The 25,596-nt window shown below is 38.7% G+C and overlaps 1 protein-coding gene across 3 annotated transcripts in view; it reads right to left on the bottom strand.

Moving 5' to 3' along the window:
* Window positions 1-3,698: 3,698 nt before the first annotated feature.
* The window catches only part of LYRM4 (LYR motif containing 4), a 93,244-nt gene continuing 71,346 nt past the window's right edge, over window positions 3,699-25,596 (bottom strand). For all 3 annotated transcript variants that reach the window (XR_007888606.1, XM_051610554.1, XM_051610553.1), the window contains one exon: window positions 3,699-5,260. Coding sequence is in view for 1 of the 3 variants with exons in the window: in XM_051610553.1 (XP_051466513.1) it covers window positions 5,198-5,260 (63 nt within the window). In the remaining 2 variants the exon portion in view is untranslated. The remainder of the gene's footprint in view (window positions 5,261-25,596) is intronic.

The following is a 25,596-nucleotide window of genomic DNA, read 5'->3' as shown; positions in this document are numbered from 1 at the left end:
CACTCTCTCCAAAGAATTCCAAAGTTTATGCAGATTTGTGTCTGTCCCCTCCCATGGATTAAGGGCATAGGAGAGAAACAGCTGCCAAATGGTTTTATAGGTGTATATAAACCCAAAAAGTTTAATATAGTTGAACCTCTATAGTGGGTAATTGGGAAGGACATCAAAGTTCAATCTTCCTTAAGCAATATTTTGCAGCTTATACTTGCATTTAAATTCAGATTTAAATGATCTAGAAAAGTACTGTGAAGCTAAATTTACTTTGGTGTCATGAAGAACTGCAAATTTGTATGCAAACTACTTCTGTTTTATTTAAAGCCAGAGCTTTCACTCCGGACTTGAAAAGCCTGGCTTCTGCTCCCAATGGCTTCCCTGGGATTTGGATCCAGCCCAAAGTCCTCCAGGAAGGTAGGGGAAATGATCTAGGTTTAATTGTCTATTCTGTTCAGAGTCTTGTGTTATGAGGTTAGGATAACATGGCACTGTGATGGATGTTCTTCTGTCAGGAGTTCAAAATCTGCTGTCTATGTGTGGCAGTAATTAAATCACCTTAATTGTTTTTCATGATTCTTTTTAAGAGAGGGAAAATTACTTGCCTTGGATTAGCATATTGCCAAAGACTGGTATAAATATTTATGTGGTGCACTCTTTCAATAGAAGGCCTGTACATTCTTCACAGGTCTCCATAGTTCTCTTACTCTGAACACAGAAGAGCAGTCATTTGAATGCACTACTTACCATCACTTCCCCCCTTTCGCAGAGCTTCAGTAGCTATTGGGCTTAAAACAGGTGAGTAGTTTTGAAAGAACCATCTCTCTCAAATGCACTGATGATACTTAGTTTCCTGTGTCAGCTGCAGAATCCTTTGCGGGTGCATATGCTTGTGCAACAGGTTTGAGAGTTCTGAATTTTTTCCTCTTAAGAGTTGTAGAAAATACACAGCTTTGGAAGAATTAATTGGCTTCTCTTTTTTCCTGCTTCCATTTTAAGGGCTCATGCACTATTCTTATATTCTAAAATACTGAAAAAAGAAAAAGTAAGAATCTAAACTGTCAGTAAAAGAGAACACTCCCTTTTTTTTTTTTTTTTAAATAAAGGTAATTCAGCAAAACATTCCTAAGAGTACAAAATAATTATGCCTGTGTTAAGAATTGTGGAACAAAGCGAACAGTATAGTCCTGACTTGAATAATGCCAGGATTTCACTGTAGATCATTATGGAAAACTCAGGAAAACAGTCAGTGCACAGCTCTTTCATGGCTCTGTTCATGTGTATGTATGGTCCTTGCTGGGTAACGGGAGAGACGCATTTATGTTGCATTACAGGCAGTAAATTGAGGGGCTGGTGCTTCTCCATAAAATTATTCTTTTACCTGTTGATGTTAGAGGGTGAAAATAATGCTTTTCATGCCTCAAAACTGAATGAAGTTTTATATAGAAATACCTTTCTAGAAAAGTGAGTAAGAAGTTAAAATCCTTCTCGGTCTATTTCAACACTATATGTGAAGTGCTCACATGCTGCTCTCTGGTTGCTTTCCTCCAGGACAGTTGTACCTCTGATACATCTGGGTATTTTGAAACTGAGCTTTCAATTGCAGTAAAATCTCCTGAGAAGCTGTAACACACAACAGAAATATGCCTGTCCTTTACAGAGTTACTAATATTCAACAGATTTTTTTTTTTTCCCTTTCAGAGCACTGTTTCCAAGTTTGTACTGTGAAATCATGACATAAATCTGTATAAGTAAACATTCAAATTTTGGTACATACTGCTGAGGTTAATAGTTTGCCAAAATGTTGAGATCAGGAACAGACAAACATTTGCAATATAATACAAAAGGAAGCTTGCTTTGCTAAGACATTGCAGCTTTAGTGAAGATATTTCTTGAACTCCCTTCAATTCTAAGGAAAAAGGATATACTTTTTATAATAGTGGACGTTCTACATAGGTCATGGGATCATTCCTTTGTGTTTTAACTATTCCTGTTGTTTACCCTGCTTTGACAAAATCCAACAAAGCTCCTGACAGCGTGCCAAGAGAGAGATTTAATGAGTATTGCAACGTAAACGGAACTGGTGAGGCACAGAAGGTGCAGCCCCAAGAGCACAGCAGCTCCGAGGCTGGACCACAGAGCCAGCTCTCTAGTTCCCTGCCTCCATCAGTGACAATGAGCATATTGCCCAGCCAAGAGTGAGTGCTGGGCGAGTGCATACAAATATAATACTAAAATCATCCCAGCCTGCAAATACTATTTCTGCCTTGGACTTCCCAATCCAGATGTGATTTCTAAGTATTTTCCTTACGTAGCTTGTAGTATTCCAATGATAGAGCACTTGGTGAGGTATGTTTTTATAGACAACTGTGTACCTTATGACAAAGTTTACTTAAAATGCACATTAGGCAAGGAAAAAATAGGATTTTTAGGTATCTTCCAGTCATGTACAACTGATATGCACATAGCTAATGGAGGCTGCACTTACATGTGTGTTGGTGAGGAAAGGAAACATACAGATCTGTCCAAAGCAAAGAGGGAATGGACATTTAAATACAGTAACTGTTGAGGTTTGAGTAGTAAATCCTGATACCTTTGCTAGCTTTGCACTTTTGCTAACAAGTTAGATAGCATCACACAGGCTTTGGGTCCTTAGCAGCAGGAGTTTTCTTAAATTACTTCTAATGAGTAACATATAAATACTGTACAGTAAATGGATGGTTAATTTTTTATAAGAACTATTTTTCCCCTGACTGATAAAGTGAGCTGTCTTAACCTCTGCACTATAGATTGGAGAGAGATTATAGAGCCTGAATTTTATTGATATTTTTCTTGATGGGTCATCTCTGTCAAATGCATCCTGAAGGTTACCAGTGTTTCTTTGCAGGTGTAAATGCCTGAGGGAGAGCGGATGACTGAGTGGTAACATTGAGGCAGAAAGTAGGAGCAGGTGGCACGAATTAGGAGTGCAGGAGTGTTTTATCTACCACCAAAACTTAACAAAAGAAGTTTCAGGCATGAATGGAGAAGTGATCTTCATACTTTTAAGGGAATGGGTAAGAAATTTTATATGTCCATGACTGCATGCCTGTATGACAGCATGTACCATCTACTGCATGAATACTTGGTGGAAGCTGAATGATACAGATCTTGCCTGGAAAGGTATTTTGGAAGAAATCATTATCTATTTTAAGTGCCTCTATTTAAAAACACTTTTTTTTTGGTAAACATGGTGAAAACAGATTTAAATAGTAAAAATGTTACTGATGGAATTGTCCCTCTTTATAAATTAAGGCTACACTATTTAAAAGGATGTTTATTTTGCTTCCTAGCATACTTTGCAGGTCTTAAATTGGTATGCAGTGCTTGTTCCAGTACTTGAGCTGTTTTAAACAAGGATTTTGCATCCATTGTTTAAGGGACCAAGTTCCTTAGAGTATAAAACTGGCAGCCCTTCCAAGCTTGTGTCTTCTGAAAGTGTAGGATGTTATTACATTTCTTTGAGTTCACTGGAAGCTTAAATAGTAATCAAACTTTTCTTCCTCTACACTATCACTATTAACTTCAGTGCACTTAATTATGCAGTTGTGAATGTGGAGAGTTAAAATACAGGATCTAATGAATTTTACCTATTAGAGTAACTACATTCCATTTTAATAAAATGGCCACTAAAAGCAATTTCCATTGCAATACTTGCACACCTAACATAAGGAAAATTATTACTTTATTTGCCTTTTATTTTACAACGAGGATGGAGGCTACATTTGTAGTCTCAGGTAGTCACAGAAGCTTATTCTGTACACTATATTGTTAATAGAATGCATTGCTACACATTTCAATCTAACTGTACAAAATTATAAAATACACTTTAAATGGTAGCGAGGAATGGGGGTTTGTTCTAAATTAGACACTTTGTCTATCCTCTACTTTAATAATGTTATTACACAGCACAGACAACACAAAACAATAGACCTTCTTAACAAAGATGAATTTTGGAAAGCAAAAAAAAAATACAGGGGGGTTAAAGCCACAGTGTCATGGAACTAGTTTTGAATTTGTTTCTCTTCTTAAAAAACCCCACAACAATCCCATGAAAAAAAATAAAGGAAGCTTTTTCTGTATGCCATTAAAAAAGCTTCTCGCTGCTTAATTTTTCTGCATCAGAAAACAAACCCAAGCACAGCAATGACTTGAACAGCACACAATCAAACATTTTGTTTGTTTTTAAACATTGATTTAAAAGTGTTGGTCATTCTACAGATTTAATAGTAAGCAATTAAGAGCTATACTGAGTGTTCCACTTTGTTAGGCAAAGCTTGCTGCCAAATTATGACTTACTGCACTTGCATTATTGTCACCATAAGGTTCTTTATCTCCTGCAAAATTAATGAACTTTGTGAAAAAGGGAAACCCTGCATAAACTGATGTGGTGCTTTCTGCTAATACCTGCACCTCAATAAATTTGGAAAGGGAATTGGTGGTCAAAATATATTTTAAAGCTCCCAAACCTGAGTGATGCAAGTCTTCCAGTCTGCTACTCTGTTCTGTTAATTGTTAAAAGGAGGATGAGACTGGACATTAACTCTTGGAAACTAAAGAAAGAATTGGTGAAATTTTTATGTCACCTCCTGAAATGTCAAGGGATGCTCTTTAAAGAAATGACACAGTGCAGCTTGTGAAATTTTTAAGTATCAGGGTCCAGGAGACAAAAACTTGGTTCATCTCTGGGCTTAATATTAAAAATTAACTAGGTATTTAGTAATTTAATTCAGATGTTGTATATTTTAAAATTAAACATAACCAAAAATAACTTAGCCTTAGTAACTGGGTGAGGGGTTTCAAATCTAACACATCCTTTATGCTCAGAGAAGAGGTCAGGAGCAGAATAATGTATTTGTTTACAGGTAGTTTAATGAAATTTTATTGTATTATAGAGTAGGGCAGGAACTATTTAATCACATGGGACATTCAAGCAAACAGATTTCAAGACTACCTGACATGATATTATAAATCACAGCAATATATTTTAGAACATGTGAACCATTAGAAAATAGTACTTTGGTTGCCAAAAAACTGAGTCTCCCAGGCTTTTCATCTGCTGAACAGAAAAGCTCAGACATGTGCAGTGAGTTTATGCATCTGTATGTGGCACTGTAGGATGCTGAAGATGGTCCAGTGTTGCTTCAGGATCAGAGTTTTCTCATAACTATGTGTTTCCTGGACTCTCAATAACCAATTTCTGCGTGGAATACAGTTGCCCAATGGTAACCTGAAATCAAACCAAAATATCAGAAAGCTGAAACTGGATAGGAAACAGGTTATAATTTCAGCTTCACAAAAGACATTAAAAATAAATCAAGAATAACAATCAAGAAGTGAGTGGCCCATACATTAAGTTTTTTCATTATGACATTTCTCTTTCTATAGGCATTTTTTGGTAAATAATACTGTTATCAGCCTGGACCTTAAGAAAAATAGTGGATACATAAAACACCTGCATGTATAACATCTTGAAAGGATAACATTGAGGAATACTGTGCAAAGCTCACACTGGAAGTTAACATTAGAAGCTACTACAGAGAAAAGAAAAGCAAACAGGCTGTAGGTTTAGAAAAACGAAATGATGGATATAATGAAAAAATAAGAAGATGGATATAGTCAGTAGGTATTTCTTATGCTTTTTTGGTGGAAAGCCTAGATATAAATTGTAGGGTATGGTGGTATTTTCCACTTCCTTTGGAACCCTCATTTAATTTGCCTTACAGATGGTGAAAACAGTTATACAGCTACTTCAGCAGTAACATTTTACATATGCTGGAACCGACCTCTTGTTTATGAGATGGTATTCACACCTCATCTATTGGTGCTTTCTAGCAGAACAAGTAAATGAAAAATGACAAAAAATGCAGCTTTGATACTTTGATTCCTCTTGTTCTTTAGGACTTTCTAGTCTGCATCATAACATTGGTAAATTTTAGTCAGAGGTGCAGTTGTCAGTAGTCACAGCTCTTTGCTTAACAGTCGAGACGTGGAAGGGAGAAGTTAAATATAAGTAGGATAATGTAAGCAGGACAAGACAACATTTCTTTTAGAAGTATGAATTGTAGAGCCTCATTTTTTAGTATCTGTTACGCCCTTTCTCACCCCTACTTTCTCCCCAAGGCCTGGGTACACAGCAGCGGTGTCCTTTTCACAAAAAAAAATCATATATTTAATTATGAAATTAGGACAAAAAAAGCTAGATGCTTGATTGCACTAAGCACAATACATGTAGTAGAATTGAATACTGCACAAACTAAGCCTGACAGCAAGCCAGGCTCTCAAAGCAGTAAAACACTAGGGAAAAAAAAAAAAAAAATAGGCATTTTTCATTTACCATTTCTTAGGAGAAAAACCCTGGCAGTTCTAAAAAAAAAATTTCTCATCTACACCCACACTCACATAAAATGTAAATAATATTGCCTTTTAGGAAATGAACTATTTCATCTTGATAAACAGCCTAGTCTGAAACTTGTAACGCATTGATTTTAATCTTGAAATATTTATTACAAGGCAGGATTTATGAGCTGTTCTTAAAGCAACAGAAGTTCTCCTTGCCAGCAAATATTCCCTTCTTTTGGCACTCCGAACTAAGTTAGTAACAGCATATGAGCAACTCTGATTATTTATGAAATTGCTCATGAAGTATGTTGCGTACAGAATATTTAAAACAAAGGCCATACATGACTGTGGCATGTGTTACCAACAGAAATGTTAAGCTGTCAACAAGTGTTACTTATCAAAGAGAACTCGCTGCTCTGGGTTACAGACACTTTAGTTGCTGCCTTACCACAAACCACGCTGTAGTACTTAATTTTTGTATACTGTGTTTTGGAGCCCAAAGAATCTTTAATCCTTTCCCACACAGTAGAGCATATTTAATGGGAGGCTCAGAGGGATTACAAAAATGCTGAAACCTGAATTGCATTTTTTTTTTCTCCACCAACTGGGGAGATAGATGAGGCTGAGTACGTGACTTCTCAGTCAATCATATTCAGCTGGGGCAGATGGCTTTGTAGGAGAAAGGTACGAGCTGTTGTTTGCTGTCCCTGTGCCAACACGGTGATATTATCTACTGCTGCACCTCTTGACTTGAAGGCAATGAAATTGTGTGTGTGTTGAGCTGCTTCCTCAGCAAAGCACACATTTCAGAGAGCACACAGCCACCAGCACTGTGCCTTTGCTGGGCTGCTGCAGTTTGCCTGCTCTGCTGCCTCCCTTCCAGAAGATATGCCATGGCATTTTAAGCTGAACTTTGAAATGCAAGGATTTTTTTTAAGTGTTAGCTTTGAATTTCTAACATTATGATCAAGCCTTTCCCACGCACTTCAGACAAGATAAATAAACCTTCCATTTATAGCTCCTTAAAAATTCAAATCTATAAACATCCAGTGCCTCAGCAGAAAGACTGCACCAGTATTTACACACTGACACTCATTAACCCTCTGAATCAAAACAACATTCTTAGAGTGTCCTCACCTACCCTAAGTCTAAAGAAAGCACCTAAGCATCAAGCATTGCTGTGGCTTGTCCTGCCAAATTAAAGACTTAAGTGGCTGTCTGTTGTGTTCTTTTTTCATCATGTGTACTTGTAGCTTCTACACCGTATGCGATTTACTCTTCTGGTAGGTGGCTGTAAGCCAGTGCAGAGGTCAGTGTCAGGGTATTTTCATTAATCACAGGAAGCTTTTGTGGAAAAAGGCTCTACCCATTTGCCGAGCAATTCTGTTACCCAGAATTTTATTTACCTCTGTAAAGTAACACATTGCAATTAAATTCTGCAGGAAAGAATGTGCAATGAACAACCACTTTCTCATCAGGAGAAGACAACACATAGAAATATAAAGGCTGCTTTTCAGATCTTGCTGAATTATTACATGTTTAATTCTGCCTGCAAAATGATATTTTAAAAATAATTCTGACAAGTCCTGACAATTTTTCCTTGTTCAAAGATTTAGTACAACTTCTTGTGAACTTGAAAAACTTAGTCTTCCCTTCCATCTGAACCCAGGACAAGGTGTAGGGTTTCAGAATGGGATTTATCAGCAGATATAAGTGAGACAACAAAGGGGGAAAAAAGAAAATACTGAACAGCAAGTACAGGTCCATCCTGTAACCCAGGCAGTCACTGATTCTTAGCTGTTTGTATGTTCATATGGAAACAGCACTATTCCTTGCTTGTGTCTGGCAGCAGCAGTCACAGGGAGAAGACACTTCATGGAATCTTTCAACACTAATAGGAAAAAGCAAGTGAGAGAGGTTTTCCTCAGTTCCCCAGATAACAGAATATTAGAGATGTGTAGGGGAAGGTGCAGTAAGAATTAAATAGTGGAATTAAGTAAGAAGCATTAAAGAAGTAGAAATAAATATTGAAAAAAATCCTGATGTCCTGAAGACATTAGAAAGAACATGCTATCACCTTAGAAATTAAAAAACTTCAAAAAAATTGCTAGCTTTGAACTCTGTTCTCTCAAATGGTCTGTGGCTGGCCAGTGCTTGACTCTAAGGGACACCTGTGGCTGGTGAGCAGGTTCTGTGTAGCTTCCATGCCAAGTCACACAAGAGTTAAAATTGTAGTGGGACAGTCGTGAGCTGGGAGGTAGCCTGAATCCTAGGGGCTGCCTTCCTATCTGACACAGCTAGTGGAGAAGATCCTGCAAACCCACTGCCACCACTTGCAAAATACTACTAGATGATCTTCTTCAGCTTTTGAAGGTGGGTGGCATGTCTCATAGTTTTTATCCACATGAATATTTTACTTAGCAGCTCAGGCTTGAGGTAGAAGTGACTGCTCCTATTTCCGCAGCCCTGAAAATAAAGTGACCTTGGTCATTTTAGAGTGCACAGTTCTGCTCTGAAAAGTATGATGGCAAACTTCCTTGACACCTCTCTATGTATTAAAAATGTCTGTCCACTTTAGTAACCACTCATTTTTCCCTCTTTAGTTGTGTTGGCTCTGCAGTACAAGGGTGGTTGGGCATCTCTTTTTTCCTGTCTGCTTCACAGAATCATAATTGCATGGTGAGTAACCTGTGAGGTCTAAGAAATCCTGCTGAGCCTTGATGAAGATACTTTTCCTCACTCTCATCATTGTCTTCCTGCCAAACCTGACTATCTCCCAACTACTAGCTACCTGCTTGGGTGAGATCTTACTGACAAATTCCAATGTGAATGCCCTAAAATTACTCTGGTAAGTAGGTAGGCAGCAGACCCGAGGAGAGATGATGTCCAAAAGAAGTGGTAATGTGCAGCCAAAGTGTACATCCATACAGGGGGATCTGAAGAAGGATGTCCACAGCTTCAGTAAACAAATGCAAAGTCAAAATGACAAGAAATCTGGTTTGTAGTATCTCTTAGCAGGAAGGATACATGAAAAGGAAAGACAACAGCATAGATCTCAGCCCTTGAAGGAATGTTAGCACCCTGCACAGCTGGTGACATATCTTGATTCAGTTCCCCAGGACATAGAAACACTATCCTCCTAATTGCAATCAGGGTATATTCTTACATAAATCAATGCAATATGATTACAGACCCTCATAAAGATACTTCTACCATGGGTTTCTAAGCTAAGTCAACATAACAGTTGTACAAAGGAGTTTCCCTTCTCTGTCTCTATTGTGTATTAGCAACACAAATAACAAAAATAACAAACAGTGTTTATTTAATAACTCTCCCCTCATTTAAATACATTTTCTGACGTGATTTCTAGGGAACAATTTTCTGCCCTCAAAGGCAAACCAACCCCAGGGATTTTTCATGCCACTGTTGTTTTTTTTGATGGCAGACAAAAGCAGGAACAGTCTAACAGGAGATGGTGCAACACTTACTCTACATAGAATCAACTTGTTGGTAAAGACTAGGCCTAAACATGTAAAAGTGCCCCCACAGCACAGGAATATGAAAATATCGTAAGATGGTAATTTCCTTTAGCTCTCAATTATTTAAAAAATTGATTTCCTGAGAGGATCATCACAGGAGAAGTAAACATTCTTTCTTGTTTGTCTTAAAGAAAGGCAGATGACAATTAAAGTTGGTATACTACAGATGGTTTAACATATTGACATATAGGAAAAAAAAGGTTGTTTTATATATACCTCCATGCATAAATAGGTGTAAAAATATATTAAAAAAACAGTCTCTATATAAACTTAGTCATCTCTTTTGTTGCAAATTTGCTTGCAGGGAAAACAGTTATCTTATTACGGCCAGGGATCACATGTAAGTTTTTGGGGTTGAACTCAATGACCTTTGGAGGTCCCTTCCAATCCCTAATATTCTGTGATATATGCATTTTCATGTTTTTTTATTATGGAGAAAAAGAAAAAAGTCCTGTTTATTAATATATATATATACACCACACACATACACATTTTATACAAGATTAGTTTGTCCTGTTGCACCTGAAAAGTTGCAAGTGTATCTCACAGGCACACTGCAGGAGGAAAAATCCCTGCAGTCACATCGCATACACTGCTGCTAATCTTGGCCTCTAACACTGTAGGAAGAAGTTGTCCATACCTATTTTCTTGCCCTATGACTAGAAAATGCATATTGAGTGAATGCTGACAAGAACAGAAGTGTGTAAGAATAATGATTCATTTTAAGAGCCAGCAACAGTGTTGTAAGTTGTTTACCTACTATCTTTCCTGTTGGATGATGCCAACCAATCTACAATCCTATTGCAAATGCAAGTAGTTATTGTTTTTAAGAAGCATTAATTATTGTTTTTAAGAAGCATTATTTGTTTTCCCATGCCCAAAGCCAGATATGCTATAAACAGCACACTTCATAATAAATATTTTTCATATTAACTAAAGCCAGTTTAATGTTTTTAAATTAATACAGACAGGAATTTTTAAAACTATCTTGTATTGCAATAACAAACACATCAATGTGGCACACAGTAATTAAAAAAACTCAAATGGAACCAAAAACTCATCAATAACTGTTCAGTGCTTTGCCAAATCTTTATGTTGGTTCTAAATGCTGTAGTAGCAGCCTTATTTATTTTTGCTTAGGAAAGAATGTTGAAAAACTGCATTTGGCTCTTTACATACATAGGTTATTCCAGTTACTCTGAGCTGGAATGAATACAGGAAAAATGGTATGATTTTAGAGATGTTTCCCTTATTTTCAGCTGTTCCACTTACCTACACAAGAATGGGAAAAGAAGTGAAGGAAAGCATGGAGCTCAGAGTTTAGAACTACTGTGTATTTTACTTCTGCCTGTGTTTTGCAAACACTGTTTTGTTTGTTCCTTTGTACCACAACACCTTCTACAGCCACTGCTACATGAAGCTTTTGAAAAGGTGGTGACAACAATGCTCTCGATCCCCTCCCACCCAGGTAGGGAAGGAGAGAGAGAATTAAGGAGAGAGACTTTCTGGTTTGAAAATGAAACTAAATAGCTTTAATTAAACACTAATGACAAAAGAAAATATGCACAATTATATACAAATGTGTTCAGGAATGTGCAAAACCCTGTCACCTCCTCCCACCCTGAGCAGCTCCCTCGGCATTTCCTGAGCTGTGAGCAGCTCTGAAATGTCCTGGAGCTCCCGGAGAGAGCGGCAGAGCAGACAGGAGCTGAGGGGAGAGTGATGAGGGTCAGGAATGCATGGGCCTGGGGATCAGTGGTGGTGGAGAGATGGGAGTCCTCCCTGGACATTGGCCATTAATGGAAGAGAAGGGAAGAAGAAGCAGGAAGGAAGTTGACTTTTGTGATCTCTGATCTTACACCAAGCTTACGTAGATACATGGAATGGAATACTTTGGACAATTTTGCTGTCCATCTAGTCCACTCCTCCCTACAGGAGGGCTGCAGATAGAACTCTTCTGCTCCTGTAGCATCTGAGGCCATGGAGCAAAGCGACCTTGGCATCACAGCAGCAACATAAGCATTCCAGTGTTATCAGTCTACTAGCTGGAAAACTTGCTGCTAGTTAAAAGAGAGCTTACTGAATGAAAAAAAAAAATTAAAAAAATCAGTAAAAGGAAAATGGGCTTCAGCCTGGCTCAGACCAGGACAAAGGGCTTTGCTCCAACTCGCTACACACTTGCTATAGCTGGAAGTAACAAGTAAGGATCCTCAACAGAGAAAGAAAAACACAGGAAAGCCAAGTGGACAAGGTCATATGGTCCACACTGTTTCACTTCTCTCATTCTGAAAGCTTCTCAGCTTACAGAAAAAAGAGATGTGACAAGGAAAATGACATTTAAAAGCATGCAGGACCCAGCAGCAGATGGCATGGGCAGCACCTGCTGCAGAGGGGAAGAAGCATCCCCCTCTTCTGCTGCACAGGTCACTTGACAAGGATGTAAGACAGTGGGGTCTCGGGAAAGTAAGCAGGGACTGATTTTGGGCTTAAACAGCCAGGTGAAGGTTTGATACCACACACATCCAAGGAAGAAGCAGATCCGCAGAGGTTACACTCTGACCTGGTGTGGTCTTAGCATGTTTTCAGCATCCTGGCAATCCAGTCTTCCAGCTCTCATAGAATCATAGAATCGTAGAATCCTAGGGGTTGGAAGGGACCTCGAAAGATCATCTAGTCCAACCCCCCTGCCAGAGCAGGGTCACCTAGAGTACATCACACAGGAAGGCGTCCAGGTGGGTTTTGAATGTCTCCAGAGAAGGAGACTCCACAACCTCTCTGGGCAGCCTGTTCCAGTGCTCTGTCACTCTCACAGTAAAAAAATTTTTTCTGATATTCACCTTAAACCTCCTATGCTCCAATTTGTATCCATTACTCCTTGTCCTATCACTGGTCATCACTGAAAAAAGCTTAACTCCATCTTCTTGACACTCACCCTTTACGTATTTGTAAACATTGATGAGGTCACCCCTCAGTCTCCTTTTCTCCAAACTAAAGAGACCCAGCTCCCTCAGCCTTTCCTCATAAGGGAGATGTTCCACTCCCTTAATCATCTTTGTGGCTCTCCTCTCTTCCTACTTGTTACTGGCTAAGGTAGGTACCTACTGGGCAGGTTGCCTGCTACTTGTTACCAAACTAATGTATTTCAGCACCTTTTCTCTCTCATTTCCATATAAAACCTCTAGCTCAACAGAGCAGCTCCAACTGCTGGGAAAGCCAAACATGGAAAATGCAGGTTTTCTAAAGAGTCAGTTCCATGTGAGTAAAGGGGAAAAAACTTTATATAAAAAACACTTAGTTAAGATGCCAATTGTGGCAAGGAAAGGAATACAAAACATCAGTACTTGAAAATATAGAGACAAAGACCTGGATAACATTGTGCTGAGTATGGTATAACAGGTACTCTAGGAATGCTGAGACATTTGTAATGTAAATGCCCAAACCATTCACAGAGGACCCTATGTGTTGTAGCAACTACATAAGCAGAATTCATCAAAGCCAGTGGGAGTGCCTGCCTTACTTTTGTCACTAGTATAATACAACAGCCACTGTCACAAAACACACATTCTGCACTACGTCCAGGAAAATGCTGTAATGTTTGTGTAACACAGATAAACTAACTCAACAATGCATACAAAGACTAAATTGTCATTATAGAAGGAAAATATTTCACTCTTCAGTGTCCTCTGGGATCACTAACTGTGAAAGACTTTTGGAAAGAAACACTGAAGTAAATGTAGTCCTTATAGACAGGAATAAACAAATAATAAACATGCTTACTGAGAAGTCTGATAAAGTAATTCTGTAGCACTAAAAAGCTTTCATACTGTGACCTACTGCAGAACTAAAATGAACTGCCACTTTATGCCCAACAAACAGTCATAATTTAAAGACTGTCTTTTGTAACACTTGTATTTGAAGCCAGATGCTAGAAATGCAATGTACTGAAAGAATCAGCTTTAGCCTTTACTTCTCTTGTGAGCTGGGGAATGTGGCTGCTGGGAAAAGCTGTAAAACAGTTACACAGGGATGTATATGGTGTATTTGTAGTTTAATGTCTTTTGAAAAATTACTTATCTGCATGTTCCAGTCCCCCCCCCCTTTTTTTTTTTTAATACAGCACATTTGTACATTTATCCTCCCTCCCAGTTCCAGAAAAGTTTCTGCAAAATTTCTGATTTTGTCCCAAACCACTGGAATTTAGAGAAAGTTCCAGGAAGCAAATGGCACACAGGCTTTCTATATTTTTAACTAAGATTTGCCTGTCTAAATGATAATTGTCTAAAGGCTTGAAAACCTTGCATGCTTTATTTTTGCCATATTTTTAAGTGAGCAATACATAAAGTAAGTGCACGCATCAAAGTACGTGTAAGCATCCAAGTACGTGTATTGGGAAAGGCTCAACTTCAGGAGTTAAGACATCCTGAGACAGCAGGTACCAAGGTATGAAGGACTGACAAGCAAGACTGGCTGGCTGCAGTTCTGGGAAAAAGCGTCTGAGGGTCTCTGTACAAGGAACATGCCAGAGAAGATATCGGAGCTCACCCAAATAAAAAGTAGTTCAGGAGTGTGTGAGCCCAGCATGGTGAGAACAGTCAAAGTTGATGATTCTTCAATGAAGAAAATGCTGTCAGTGCAGTGGCAGAAGACAATGCAGATCACTCTAGAAAATGTGTTTGGCTTGGCAGCACGGAAAACCTTGGTCACCTGCTGCCTTTGAAACCAGCAGCTATTTTGATCCCTGCTGGGCCTGTGCTTGCTTTCCTTCAAAGTTCATACCTGTACATACCTGTACATACATGGCACAATAGTCACCCATTACACATTTGCTACACTTCCACTTGGACTTCTATAAGCAAGAAGTTTTCACAGTATCTACAGCACCAGAGCATGCGACTGTAGGTACACCTGCAGGAATACCTCCATGAGACAAATGGTAAACAAGTACACAATAGGTATTATGCTAGGGGACTGTCCTATGGGAGCTGAGGGGACACTGCTCCTTGCAGGATCCTGCCAAGTATTTTACAGAATAGTAATACAGGTAGAGGAAGTACAGAGAGAAATAATTACTCTTAGAGCTCCTATCTTACATTGCCTGCTTACACAAAATAATTAACTATTACTAGTAAGAAAACAGCAGCAATTAAGACAGGTTTTGCAATCACCTACTACAAAAAGATGCACCAAGTAAGGCAAATATTTTTTCCTTTTAAGAAGGACATACTTGTATACATCTGGGGAGACAATACAGTATTTAACTAAATAAACTTGGATTTGTGCTTTTTATTTATTCTGAATCTTATCCGAAACACCAAACCAAAAGGGGAACAGTTCAGGTGGCTCAGAACTGTAATACTGTTTAACCTAGCAATTTAGATTTTCTGTTTCATTAATGGTGCTTGAGCCACAAGAATATTTTTTAAAAAAGCATTTCTATCTGCTAAGGAATTTATATTTTGGGAGGTGAAAGACACAGTTAGCTGCTGGATTTTTACATGAATGGATGTTAGCCACAGTGTAATGATTTGGTGGTAATATGTTTGCTATGAGATGCCAGACTGTCCTTACTAAGAGTTCTAGTGCTGGTTACAGGATGGCATGAGGTACACTGCATTTTATGAAACTGCCAGGTGCTTTAATACCATTTCAAAGTAACAAGGCCTTTCAGTGTTTTGGAATTAAAAAAAAGTCAGTCCTGTAAAATACACACTTTTTAAAGACACACAGAGGAACTCTTTTTTTACTGTCCTTCAAGAAGGCTAAAATCAAGGATTAAACCTAACTTTATAGGAGGAGCAATTTATGTTAAGGTTCCAATATGTCTCTTCCTCTGCACTGATGTTACCTTAACACACACTCAAGCTGGGCTTTTCTCTGTGCACATCAAATTGAAAAATCAAATTTTAAAGTGTAGAAATAACTAATTGAATTTATCTTTAGAAAATATACCTGTATTTCCAAAGATGTTTTGTATTGCATGTTTTTTATTCAGTCTGCATCTTCACCCAGAAAGGAGCATGCCAATTATATAAATATTAATGCCAAGTCCCTGTTGTGGTGTTTAGGTGATCTGTAAGTGTGTAAGGAAGGGAACAATTTTTTATTTCTCTGAACTAACAAGACTTCCTTTTTTGGCAAAATTCTAACAGATTACTAAACTACAGTTATCTGTTCCTGACAGAATCACAAAGATAATTAATTTCCTTCTTTATCTGACTTTCTCTGATGGAGGATATAAAATAATTTATTTTTTTTCTTGCTCAGCTGCCATTCTTGGTTTAGTATCTCCAAATTCCACACCTGGAAGTGACCCAAGTAAGTTTCAAAGAACTTTCTTCTTTCCCCCCCCCTCTTTTTGAAGATCTCAAGTGAAAGCCGTACAAAACATATAGCATCCTTGTTCTCACACCCTCAGGGGAACAAACATAGTTCCTTTAGCTCTTGGGAATCAAAGGCATCAGCAGTTGGACTCAGCTGGAAAAATCACTGCCTTGACTGTCTAGTCTTCATAAACCTGAGACAAAAGGACACTGATGTTTTAGGATGGAAGACGTATTTGTTGAATTTCAGCCAAAGTCTGTGACCAGGAGTTGTCACTTGCCATCCACTGTACCACAGACACCCTGAGATCAGGTCTGTGGTTCAGCTCAGTTTCCTAACCAAAACCCCAGTTCTAAAACATGACTCTGATCTGCTCTATTAAGCAGTTTCTGTGGAGCTGTAACCGCATACACAGTGAACCGCTCTGGCCCTCCTGAAGATCCCCCAGGTGAAGGCAGGTGGGTCTCTGCCTTCCTACAGAAGCCTTCCTGCTGGGGCAGGAATCACTCCTCCTGCCTCTCAGCACCGAGGCAAATGCTGCCTGCAGCACTGCATGGAGCTTGATCCAAGCCCTAGTGCTTGAACCTGCCCAAGCTGAGGCCAGTGTCTGGCCATCAAACTGCTCTCCAGCCAGTGAGCTCATGCTCAGCCAGCTCCATACACAAGTGATTTAATTTCCCCGTGCTACTCAACCCAGCCCTTTTTACAATCACTAAGAAGAATTAACAAGGGAGAAAATAATTGTTTGCAAACCCTCCAGCTTTTAAGCAAGAGGTATCTGTGTTTGTGTGGATATAGGGTATAGTTTACATTAACTTGTTTAATTGGAGTAAACTCTGGCAGCACTTTTTAATCTTTTTGTCAAAGATAAATTACTGGGTTTAGCACAGCTGGTAAGAGCTAATTCTGTAGGAAGAGTTCTCAGTAGTGTGGGTGGCAAAGCACTTTCAGCAACTGGCTTAATTAGTTATTCCTGCTTTGCAATAACATAGGACAGTTTGCAGAAGGAAAAAAAAAAGAAAAAGATTGTAACAGAAGATGTGGCATGAAATAATCTCGTTTGCTCTTCTGGTTTTGCCAATTCTTCCTTATTTAATGTCACACTAAACGGAGGTTTGCCCTGATATTTCCCAGCACAGATAGCCATTAGGAGTGAGAAGTTAGCACCTATTCCAAATATAGGCAGGGAGCGACCTCTGTTCCCCGGCTGGATAGGGCAGGGCATTCCTCAAAACAAAACACGGCGGCAGAAACCAAACAGCCCAGCGATAGGAACGTCACCGAGGGCTTTCCCCTCGGCAGAGCTGCCGTACCGCTTGTGGGTGGCTTGTTTAGCAAGGTCTGGGAAGCCCGAGCTGCTAACGAGACCTGCTCCCCAGCACCACCTCTCTGACATGGATCATTTATACGACAAAAAAACAACACGGGTGCCAAGTACAATCATTTCAGCTTCACTGCTCCCAGCGTACAGCATGCCAACTGCAGGGGAATAACCCACTGCCAGAAACAAGCACTGACTTTAACACACAGACACCTTCCTTTCCAAATGAGCCGGCCAAAAGCATTCGGGCTCTTCCACCAGCACACACAAGGATGCAGAAACATTCCATAGCTGTCAGCAAGACACAGCTCCTACCAGAAAAAAAACTGGGCTGGCAAGATCCACTTGACCTTCTGAATGTCAGTGAGATAGAGGGTGAAAGGCCGGGAAGGGCGCAGATGTTTGTATTTACTGTCATTATAGGCCATTTAGGAAACAGCTGGAAATTTTTTCTAGCTGTTTTGTTTTGAATAATGACTCCGGAGCTGCAGTTGAGCAAGTTACAAATCTATTTAAAGAACAACCCAAAGTGTTACAAGCCATTACCACTGTTTCCCTCTCTCCTAGCTAGCCTGAAGAAAGGCACGAGCATGAAAAATTTGTTAGGAAAAAACTGAATGTTGAGGGCAAAAACAAAACTGAAGGAATGCTTTAAGAAGACAAACAAAAAAGCCCAATTACAGAGGAAACTCTCCAGATACACTGAAGAAAAAGCAGCTGGTCAAACTGCAAACAACAACATTTACCCATATCTACAGTTCCTGTTTTTTCAGGAACTTATTTTTATATTTGCCCATTATTTCTTTTGGCAGCAAGTGGAAGACAGGGGTTACTCCTATACATACCAAACCGGCTTAAAACTGCCCACAGCTCATTTCTGGCATGAGCAGTCTGATACTGAGAATAGCATTTTCTAATGCATGCCTCTCCACAACAGTTGTTAGAAACCCTATTGAAATTTGGTCCTTGGAAGATTGTTGATGAATCCTGAAATTATATTTAAACATACTTTGGGGAAGGAAAAAAAAAAAAAAAAGGAGCCGGGAGCCAATTAAGGGGAATATATTGAGTCTAGGATTTTGTCACTGAAGAATCCTGTCAGGAATAATTTCTAATATGACACTTGACAGTTTTTGTGGGTTGACAGGTTACATATTTCTTTGTTTTCTTTCCATTTATTTGTATAAAATCATTAAAACAAAAAGGGAAACTGTCTGACTATAGACAGAAAACAGTGAAGCTACTTGCAGATACGTTATTATTGAGGAACATAAACAGAAAGTAGAGATTCCTCCATTATTTTTCAGTACTAATCACCTCAGAGTTACTTTTAATAAAAGGAGAGCAAGACTGACTGGCAAGAGATTAGAAATTACTCTTTAATGTATGTAATGTATTACATTCTTCAACACACATATGCATCCAAAATATATCTTGCTCATTCTATGCCAGCTTGTTTAGTTTACTTTTTAAAATCACCATTAAAAATTTACATACAAGACTGAGTACAAAAGAAAACTCTGGGAAAAAAAACAACAAACCAAACCAAAAAACTACAGGAAAGTGAGCCAGTAGATGGCATTGTGGCACTTCAAAAAGAAATTCTAGAAAATCTCACTTAAAAAATTGCAACCTTAAGTACTGTGTTTAACCACTTACTGCTTAACCAATGCAATATTCTGCTCAATGCTGCATATGTACAACTGAATAAATAAAACCACACAATGCACTGTCATACTACCCCTAAACCAAATCTTCTCAGCTCTGGTTCCCAAATCTAGCTCTCTATGCTAGATTTACAATCCCAGATTTTAAAAAATTATCCTTATTTGATGACTCGTGTCCCATGAGCCATGGCCATCAAAGGGATCCCACAAAGAATGTAATTATTTTCTAAAAAGTACTAATAAACAAGACCTTACAGCCAGTGCAGATGATACCACTTCCTGCCATACAAAAACTACGGTGGAATAGATATAATCCCTTAAAAATATATATTTGTGGAGTATTTTATGAATGCTTCAACTTTCTTTCACTTAAGCTGCTGATATACCCTCATGGCTAGGGATGAGAAGACTGGGGAAACTCACCAGTTTTTGTGCATACAGCAGTTCTCTGTATTGCTAAAACCACAAAAATGAGAAACTGTTCTGCAGCCCTCCATGTACAGAAAAACTCAGGAAGTTACTTGAAGAATGATAGACCATACACAGCAAAACTTATTCAAACTGGATTTAGAGTTGCAACTACCAGTAGTTTATCTGCATGCTACTTCATAGATAAACCTGCTTTATCTTGACCACCTCTGAGCAGGGGGTTGGACCAGACACCTCTGGAGGCCACTCCCAGTCTCAGGTATTCTATATATAGCTTATATACGGAAGCTTCTATATGGGTGCTCCTTGTGGTATTACTCTTTAAGAAAAAGGATAGTTTCACTGTGGTATTTGTTTTGTCACGAATTTCTAAAAATCCTTGTATTGTAACAAAAAAAATTCAAGATAGTGTAGTTGGATCTGTCTACCTCAAGCTCTCTTAATTTAATTCAGTAGTGCATTCTAAGTGACTAGTTATAAAGATTCGTATTTTTTTCCCATGTCACTTCTACTAGAGCAAATTAAAGCAGTCTAGTTTTCCTGATGGGGACTTTCAACTTCAGGTCTCCTTTGGCTTATAGGCTAATACTAGGATTAAGATCAAAAAAGCAGCCAAAACTTCATCCTCTAATTAAAGAAGCTCCAATATTTCTGCAAATTTAATATTTGCAAAACCAGCATGCTCACTTGAACAAAGCAGTTTTATATATGTGGAAATTCCCTTCTTTTAATTATAACTAGCATTTAAAGACAGAATAGGAGAAAAATGCTTCTTCCATTCTCTTATAGAGTTGTGCACATTCCTGCACACACTTTTATATAATGGTACATATTTTCTTATCATTAGTATTTAATTAAAGCTGTCTAGTTTAGTTTTCAATCTGTAAAGTTTATCTCCATAATTTTCTCTCTCCTTTCCCTACCTGGGTGGGAAGGGGAGGGGATCGAGAGCATTATTGTCACTGGTTTAATTGCTGATCCTGAGTCAAACAGTGACAAGGATTTATTGGTGCCCAACGTGGGGCTTGACCTTAAGCCCAAGAAAATTGGCTTCATCCTGGCTCAAACCAGGACAGAGTTCTGCTGTATAAATGTGCACTTCATAGTTTTGTTGAACTTTGAAGCTTGACGACTGATCATTTTGCTTTGACACTGTAAAACAGCAAAACCAGTAAAAAAAAAGTCACCCTAATTAATTTTTCTTCAAAACAATTTTCCTCTTGGTAGATCTTTCAAGTAGTAAGTTCTTCATGGAAAGATTCCTTCCTTTGTGTACAAATACCCAGATACCAGGGAGGAGGATGACAGCCAGGTATCAACAGTACTCAACCAGTTAACATTTATGTGGTCATGAGCAGAGAAAGCAGGACTAACAACTGACATCATTTCTGAACATGCTGGAAGAGCACCTTGTCACCTGCAACCAATCTGACAGTAGAAACCAGTTCAAGTAGAAAAGGCAACCTGACTGACTTCTCTTACCAATATTAAGGCAGAGGCTTTCAGAGTGCCCAGCTGTGTCTAGTTACCACAGTTTGGTTTGGAAAGTCTATTGTATTGAAGAGGGCCCTTGGAACAAATACAGCATGACCTTGCTTGGTGAACACCAGAGTCTGGTGGCACACAGACAAAGCATCCTTCACTGTCTTTATTTCTGATGGTCTTGTATGCCATGAGGTTCAGTGCTAGGGACTGCCATAGAACCAGGAAAATTACATTGGGTCACTTGCTGGTTTTACCTTCCAGGAAGTTAATGTAAAACTTACAATCGTAACAGGTCTGTCTGGCCTACATCGAACTGTGATTTGCAGGGGACACCACTTATGTGTCAGTGAGAAAATAAATGTGTTTATTTTCTTGTATTCATCAGTTACCCTCTGCTATCACGAGAATATGTGATCAGGAAGGCAGCTTGACCCATACAAGCTACATACTTTTTGCCAGCAGGATTTGGCCATTTTGCTCTTGTGACTGAATCCACAAAATCTGATTCCCTCCCAAACTCATCCAAGTGCTTGAACTTTTTTGTTCTTTGGCACATTTGTAAACATTGACTCTTCTTGTACAGCCAGTGCTTCAACAGAACTAAGGGTTGGAACACAGGCAAAAATATTCATACCCTCACCATGCCAGGTGGTATTTTCTCAACCCATTCAGTGGCTCCTGGTGTAGTGGCCAGCTGCCACTAAACGACTCATGCTGTATCTGGCATTTGTTTGTTTTAGAGAATGGCAATTTCAGTTAACTCCAAAGACAAAGAGATTTTTTGAAGATTACTATTATTTCAAAGTCCACATTGCAAATTATTGGTAGAAATTACTTCTGAAAGTTTTAAAAATAGGCTGGGGGCTGATTCACCAGAACTGAGGCTGTTGTTTAACCCAGCATTGGTCGAATGGGATTTTCTCAGATGCTTAAAAAAATGGTGACAAATGTGATTGTGCCGCAGGATTACATTGCTCTTCCAGACCAAAACTATAGTCAGAAAAAAAAGATACCTGCCCTTACTTGCAGACATAGGGAAGATTTGTGCCAGGCTTCACACTAGCATAGCCTCTAAAGTTTTCCCGTTGTTCCACTGCTCATAGGACTGGTAACTATTTAAGAAAGAGCAACTTCCTAAAGCATACACACCTATAACCATGGAGCACCTGTACTAGGCACAGAGCTCAGTCTTATTCTTCCCTCAGGTTGGAGGCTCCCCACTGACAACATCTGTCCAGACGGAAAACAGATGGCCAACTTCTCCAGACTTTTCTGCCCACCTGAACTGATGTTTTTTACACCAATCACTTGGGTGATTTAAAACAGGCTGATAAAATCCCCTGGCTAAATTAAAGAGTTAATTATGTGACAATACTTCTTGATCCTAAGTATTGGGCTTAATCACTGGGGCTCTCTATGCACCTTCACTAAAAACAGAAAAATGTATCATCCTCAAGATACTACATTTGCTAATTTGCTGTACAATTCCAGTATTAATTGCCAACTTCTTGCCATCTGAGAGCAGTTTGACAGATTCTTCCAGGCATTCTGACACTGCCTATAGCAAATCTACATGAGGTACAATAATATCTGCTTCACACAAGTAAAAGAGAAAGCCCTCAACTCAGCAATAATTATTTTTCTTTAAAAAGATTGAAAAAAAAAAATCTTACAAACTGGTGCACAGGATCTTCTGCACAAATCAGCATTTATAGACTAGTATTTCTCACTTTGTTGCAAGCTCATAATCCAATCAATAGTTACATTAAAATATACCAGCAAGGAAAAAATACAAAGAAAAAGCAGAGATTTCTTTAAACTGCAAGCATGCATATGAAATTTCACTAATAAGTTAAAAATTTCTCATCTTGATTCTTGAGCATTTCTGTTCTTCCCTCCATAAACTCATTCTTTAACTGAATAATTAGTTACAGGAAAACTCTTTCAAGTGATATTTAATCCATTTTCCTAAGCCTAGTTAAGCTTTCATGGTTACACTATCTACGCTTGTGCTGGTAGTAAGGTCTGAAGCTGCCAACTCACTTTTACAGCAAAGATATTTTCTCACAAGTTCTTACGGATACCCAGCAACCACCTACAGGAGGGAGTTAAATTAATAACCTCTCTGAAGGAGAGACTACATCTGAAATGCAAGTCTTTCTGGATAGCCACCAAAGAACCAATTTGGGAGAGGGAAGTTAAAAATGTTTCAGCTACAGGGTAAGCTTACACAAGAACTTTTAAGCAATGAGAGAATCATAATAATAGAGCTGTGAGACCCAACCACAAAGGAAATCAGATTTCCTAAATTCACGAGTCCACAAACTCTCTTTTTAAAGTTCAGACAGGACAGACCAGCAAGCAACCACAAAATAAGGGAAGGTGTATTCAGAGTCACTGCTGACTCCCAGGTGTTTGTCCCCATGCAGTGGTTAGGTACTTCATCACCTGCCTTTCATTAGTGGTCCTGACTTCCAGCACCAGCTAAAACTACACTCTTGTGACCACAGGGCAAAAGCTATGCAATGCCATGGTTGCAAACTGAGGTCACTCCTTCCCTGCAAAGCCAAATTGTAGCTTGTCCCACGGGGTGGCAAATATCTGCCCTTCTCTCTCTCTAAATTATATACAAACCTTCTAACATGTATAAATTGGAAGCACTTGCCACAAGATCTTGAAACTCACTGTGTTACTTTGTCCCAGCTGAAGTTAAGGGACAGAAATTCAATTTTTTTCAGTAGCAGAGGGAAATGTTGAATTGTTACAGGATATTGTAAGAGATGGACTAAAACTTGCCCTAATTACTGCTTGAATCAATATGCAAGTGTTACAAAACATCCTATTGCAAACTGAAGAAGTCAATCTTAGAAACAAGAATGATAAATACTGTGCTTTCATCAAAAAATGCTTTTCCTTTCAGCTTCTGATTAGGCCATAATAATGTATTAACCATTTTCGGGAGAAACTTTCTCAGGAATTACAGTGATAAGACATTTACCATTTTCTGTGCCTCAGATGATAAATGACATAATTTCTCCTTAGGTCTCACCTTCCCACCATCCAGCTGAACTCTGACGTTTTAGTTCTACAGTGATGCCAAATTTCCCTTCATTATGAAGGATATGAAGAAATGCAGAACAACTCCCTAAGTTGTGGTCTAGCCAAAAAAGCACACAGCAAAATAGTCTAAGCAGATGCAATGTTTGGCTTGGCTCACATTAGATTAATGAGTTCTCTACTTGATGTTTTTATCCCTGAAAAGTGAATGTCAGGCCCTGTACACCATGCAGCCCTGGAGTAATCCTGCCAAAGAGGTATCACTCTTATAAAGGATCTTGAGCAGTTTGTTCATGCACGAATCCAGTCCAGGAGGAAAGCAAAGTCAGGTCACTCTGGATCAGACAGCAGACTCTACACTCTTGAGTATGGGTTGCTAAGGCAAAAGTCAAGCCAAATGCATAAAACAAACCAATGGTGTTCAACAGCGTCCAATGTCCCACCTGCAGTCACTTGTTTCATGGTAAGGGAACTGGAAGAAGGGAAGCTACTTCCTATCGTGAATGCAAATCATCACTTACAGGTCTGTTCAGTAATACCCCGTTGAAAAGGCCAGAAGAAAGTACTGGTAAGCCACAGCTAACGTAAACAAACAAACCAAAACCAAACATAAGTCAGTGTCAGACAAGAAAAAAACATCTTTTTGAGGGCAAACAGATACTGGCAAAAATTGCCCATAAGTTGAAATGATCCACTACTTTCATAAGATGCAGGAGCTTTCCTTCTATTTCAAAACACAGTAAGATGCCCCCTTGAAGTCAGACAACATTTACTTCTAAGTTAAATGATGGGAAAGAAAATGCTACATATGAGTGCCTAGAAATTTAACACTGCAAGTATTTTTATATCCATAAAGGACCATCTCTACACTGTTAAGCGCTGAAAACATCAATTTTTACTGAACATGTTTTGCTTCTGCTGTAAAAATGTAAGAAGAAAAAAAAGTCCCTGGCATAGAGATTTAGTCTCTTTGTACCAATAATGCTAGTCAATATTAGCATGTAAGTTTTTAATGATTCACTATACTGTTTGATTACTCGCTCCCAAAAAACCACCCTAATTAGCAGAAATATTGATTTTACAATGTTCAGTCCTATAGCTTAAGAAATATCAGCCAATAAACCAAGTCCTGAATAATAAAAAATTAAAGTGATATAGTAATAAAATTGTAACAAAGGGAAAATATCCTCCTACGTCTAAATTGAGTTGCAGTAGATAACATTTTAAATAATTTTAGTTTGAATCCTGCTGAGGCAATCATTTATGGAGGGTTGCCTTGCCAAGCAAGTCACCAAGTGCTCCTTGAGAGGATGCAATTGTACTGTTGCCACAACATACTGTCTGGTTCTAAATATTCTCCCTGAAGCATAGCAGAGTCATAGCACAAAGCAACCAGTGCCAAAGA

The sequence above is a fragment of the Apus apus genome, chromosome 2, assembly GCF_020740795.1.
Source record: "Apus apus isolate bApuApu2 chromosome 2, bApuApu2.pri.cur, whole genome shotgun sequence".
Classification (NCBI taxonomy): Eukaryota; Metazoa; Chordata; class Aves; order Apodiformes; family Apodidae; genus Apus; species Apus apus.
The sequence above is the reverse complement of the archived record's forward strand: the minus strand, read 5'-3'. Positions and strand labels throughout refer to the sequence as shown.